The 4,964-nt window shown below is 42.1% G+C and overlaps 1 protein-coding gene across 1 annotated transcript in view; it reads right to left on the bottom strand.

Moving 5' to 3' along the window:
• Positions 1-1,635: 1,635 nt before the first annotated feature.
• The window catches only part of AAR2 (AAR2 splicing factor homolog), a gene marked incomplete at its 5' end in the record, with an annotated part of 6,037 nt that continues 2,708 nt past the window's right edge, over positions 1,636-4,964 (bottom strand). Inside the window, one exon of the mRNA XM_026867207.1 lies at positions 1,636-2,812. Coding sequence (XP_026723008.1) covers positions 2,645-2,812 — 168 coding nt within the window. The remainder of the gene's footprint in view (positions 2,813-4,964) is intronic.

Genomic DNA, 4,964 nt, shown 5'->3' with positions numbered 1-4,964 from the left:
GCTGATTCATAACTGATAAGCCTCACCTAAGTCTAAGCAGGGCCCATGCTCCAACACAATTTGCAGTGAAAGCACATGTCACAGGACAGGAACGATGCCAATTTGCCTCACTTGCACAACTCTGGCAGCCGGACAACTCTCCACATAAGCAGGAGGCCAATGTACCTCATGCTTCAGTGCCACTTCACAACACGCCCAAAGCTGCTTGTCCTGACCCTAATTCATTGCTGAATCACTGTTGCAAACACATCACATATTACACTTCATTAGCTTGCAGTAATGTGTATTTATACACACAGAGTCTCTCTTTTGCTTTCAGATCATACTCGTCTTAGCTGGAAAAAGCATTAGTGTTATCATAGCCATGGCTGGCCTAATGCTATATATGGGCAAGAAAATATTCCTTCTATCACATGTTACCACTTTCCTTTTATCCCCTCCTTCCTGCTGACTTCAACAGGAACAGCACTCTTTCCCTCCCAAATTTACAACACCCCCCCCTTGCAAACGTCCAACATATGTTGCTTCATGTGCCATCAAAGTGTTCAATATAATGAATTCTGAACACCTCAACCTGTATTTAGCTCAAAGTTCACTGCTTCTGTTTCATGTCCAGCAAAGGGACTGTTCCCAAAGCCCTATTTTGTGGGTCTAATAAGAGATTTATTACCTCTCCTTATTACTACCTTGCAAAGAATTAAAAAAGCACAGTGGAAGTATATTATATTCTCTTTTCTGAGTTGCTAAAATGGTAGTTCATCATGGGAACCTGACTATAACACACTTTGGAAGTTAATTTTCAGTTACTGTTTTTGAGATTTAACAAAGACACACTCAAATGACCTACCATCAAACATGTAGAAGCACTGCCAGGACAGCCTGCAAAGCACTGACGCTGCCTGGCCAGCCCGGACTGCAACCACAGAGCGCTGTTCCTCCCTCCCTTGCAGAAAGGCAGGTCCCTGGGCTCTGAGCTACCTTCACTACTTACTACTTACATCACTGATTGATGTTCTGCTCTGAAGCAACAGAACCAGCCATCAGGTTGGTGCTAAGAGCCAACAAACCGAAAAGGCACCTTTCCTCAAAGCTTGGACCATTCGTTACAAATTACTTGTCCAACTGGCAACTGGAAAGACAGCACTGCCTGTGGATACCAACAAAGAGCAAAAACACAAGAGGAGAGAACAGTCAAACTACTGCACAAAAGATCTCAAGGGTGTTAAGGACAAGCATGGAAAGAATGATTTAAGAACATAACACTTGCCAAATCAAGAGTAACCTCCCCTAAGGGTGTGTGGTCAATACAGAGGCCATTTAAAATGGACGAACCAAGACAGCAGTACAATGGAGTACAGAGTCCTTGAAGAAAGGGCGGAAATGGCATCCAGCAGTAGACAAAGGCTTCCTGTGGTAAGTTCCTGATTACCTGGAAACACCTTATCACATACCTTCTTCCCAGAACCTGCTGTGCTTTCTGCCATGTACCGTTTTACTAGGAGTTGTCCTTGGATGCCACAAATACCAGTGTGATCCTACTTCTGGGGCCACTGGACATCTCAATAAGAAAGGGTAGCACCACTGTACCATAAGCTTTGGCTACATAACTAAAAAAACATTTGTGCAGATGTTTTTTGTAGGCAAGACTCTTGAGATTTATTTTGAACTATAAAAGACTAACAAATAGCACTGTCTTGTTAGACATGCATACGGACAAATTCCTGAAGGAGTCTAACAGCAAAGAAAGTAACAAGTGAGTGGTAGGACTAAGTCCCTGTGCAGCTCTGAATGACCACCACAAGTTTTCTTACAGCCTACCTGTGGGAAATGGGGAGAAGAAGAGACTGTCACAAGTGAAAATATGTAAGATTTCCAATTATAACAAAACAGAGGATCCAGTTCATGTGGAAGTCTGACCTTTTATCTCATGTTGGCTCTCTTCTTCAAGACCTGGATGACTACTGTCCAATAACTCTATTTCTGGTTACCAAACTCTTACCTTTCTTTTACACGAGGCTATCAGAATGTCAGCAGTAAATACAAAAGGCTTTAATAAAAGGGAGCAATAAGATACCTCAGTATTAGGGGTATGAAATGGGAGGAATTTTGCTGCAGCTTTGGGTCCTCCTCCACAACAGATCATTGCAATAAGTCACAGTAAGCAGCATAAGCATCCAAAACAGTTCCAAACTAGCTGTGGTGACATTCCTGTAATGCAAGCCTAGGAAGAGCAGAGCTTTTCAGTTCACAGCTTGGGGTCGGGCTGTCAAAAGCTGCAGTGACCAGTCATATGGGCTTTCACTCCTCGCTCAGAAGGCATAAAATTGGAGCAGCAAAGGCTGCAAGTGTAAACCACAGATGCTCTCCAAACAGGGTTTCACCCCTAGCCCAGGATGATGGAAGGGACCAGGGAGCTAGAGGTCAGCTCTGTTCAGAATGAGATGCTGCAACTGTCCAAAACAGCCATGTGACAAAGCTCCTCCAACAGTTGTGGTCTCACAAAATTAGGAATCCTCCTGGGTTTTCCACATCTGTTTCTACAGGACAAAGAGGAGTCAGCCTCAGACTTTAGCAAGCTGGCAAAGTTGGAGAAGACATGACGAGTTATTTTAAAAAACTGTTTGTTTCTAAGTGAGCATTTTGTTTAGTCTGCCTGTACACCCCCAGGTAGTTCTACCACTACAGGAGCACAGTCATCAGGTTCTGCTTCAAAGTCCCATTTAAATTTCTTCGTTAGGTGAGCCTTGAATTTTTCAGCCTTTTTCCTTAGGGTCCCATCAACAGCAGCACTGCACGTGCAGGAAAAAAACACCTAAAAGAACAGAGTAGAAGTCAGTAAGAGCTCCATCATAGTACAAGCTGTGCATCTCTTTCCTACAAAGACATCATGAACAGGGTGCACCAGAACTTTCACGTTAAGCCACTGGTAAGGGATCTACCACACTGGAAACCACTCCAGCTTTGGGGCTACCTCAACAATGCTTACACTTCTCTCATCCCACAGGCAAGAAAGACATCCTACCTTCACTCCAAGTCAGCATTAGAAATATTTGCACTAAGGTATGAACTTTGTTTCAAACAGGAGTATGTAAGCAATTAAGTATGTACTATGGAATTCTAAACTCGGTTAAGTGTGAGCAAAGTGTCTGGGCAGCAGGAGAAAAAAAAAAAAAAGGATTATCAGTTTTCATGGCCACATAGCCAATTTTACAGCATGTGTCAAAAAGGCCAACAGGTAGTTATACCCACCTTTTTGATAGCTGGGCCAGGAGATCCCCCAAAGTATTTTTATAATATAGTATCACCAACACCTCAGGATACAGAGGAAACTTAATAAAATTTATCTTGAAGGTAAGAGAAGCTCCCTGGAAAAAGTCCAGTTATCCCCAGCACAGCCATTACCTTGAGCAAAGGACACTGAAATCTGGACTAATCTCTACAGGTGGCTCTCCTCTGTCATCCAAACACACATAAGTCTATTAACTTTTCACAAACTCACAGCTTCTGTTAGCACTTTGAGAGTTAAAGCACCTGTGTACGATTAAACAGGGCATTTAGCCTCAGAGCCCATTGTTCATCAGCCTGCTTTTGCTCCTCTTCTGAACTTGTGATGCAGAATTCATTTCCATGGGAAGAATCTTATATTTCAAAGCCAAAAAAAAGAAAAAAAATCATTGCATGATGGCAGTGAAGGGAAAGCCCTCTGGGGAAAAAAGCAGTTTCTTATTTGGGAGAGACCTACTGGACAGCAAGCTAGATAAAACACTGACAAGGAGCAGCAAAGTTCGTCGCTTTGTTTACGATCATCTGCCTTTGCCCTGTTCATTCTACCATCAAACTGAACCTTTATAACCGAACCCTCTTACACAGCAAGGCTGCTATTAAAAACATAATTTAAAAAAAGATTTAAAGATTATACTTCCCATTTCTCAATGAAGTGCACATTAAAGTAGTTATTCCATCAATATTTTTTTTTATTTAAACACTGTTAGGGCTGCATATTCAGTGGAGGTTATGCTGTACCCTTCTTTCTTAGATCAAACTCCAAAAATAAAGTTGCTGTATTCAAAGCTGAGCAAAAGCTAACACAGATAATACACTCCCCCCACACAGACCATTTTGCACCTGCCCACATCCAGTTAAGACTGTTAACTCTGATGGCTGTGTACATAAAGTGACTGGGTAAGGCAAGTCCCAGAGGTTCCCTGGCACTGTTCAGCACATGAGGGAAATCCCCCAGGAGCAGAGAAACAGAGAACTTTTAGCAAGGAGAGGCTGAGTTCAACCATAAGGCAATTTTTGTCTTTGTTACTAGCAATGCAGTGACTCCTGCTAGGGCTTAACGGAGATTGCTGGAGCCAGCGCAGCCACCTAAAGGCATCAGCTTCTACTGCTTAAATAAAAAACACAGACCGATGAAATCCAAGGGCATACAAGATTCAGGTACCCAAAAAGGGAAGATAACGAGCAAGACAGGGTGCTTCCAAAATTCCCATCAGATGGAAAGAATGCCTGGTTGACACATTCTTTGCACTGCTGTAAACACAGTGTAAAGTATTGGCCTGCGAGTGTGCTGCAAAGAGAGCTGGGTTTTCCAGTCCTATAATGGGATGGAAAAAACAACCACCAAAAATAAAATAAAAGTAAAAAAACCCAAGACTTTTATGAATCTAAATTGAAAAAAAGTGAAGAAAGTCACTTGATTAAAGCAATGCTTCCCATAACATTTCACTCAGCAAATTAAAAACAAACACCTCCACCCTCCCCAAAGCTACAGGAAGAACTTGGAAGTTACAAGTAGAGAAATGGAACCATTCCCTGAAAAAGGAGAACGCACGACCAGTTTGCATCAAGCACCTGCAACAGAACTTACTACTGTTTCTGCTAGGATTAAGTTTCCATTGCTGAACTTCACCAGTGTATATGGTTTTGGCTTTTCTTTTTTTTTTTTTTTTTTTTTTTTT

Source organism: Athene cunicularia, unplaced genomic scaffold (genome assembly GCF_003259725.1).
Source record: "Athene cunicularia isolate RWA unplaced genomic scaffold, athCun1 SCF_2, whole genome shotgun sequence".
In the NCBI taxonomy this organism is placed as follows: Eukaryota; Metazoa; Chordata; class Aves; order Strigiformes; family Strigidae; genus Athene; species Athene cunicularia.
Note: the sequence above shows the minus strand (reverse complement) of the source record. Positions and strands in the feature narration are given on the sequence as shown.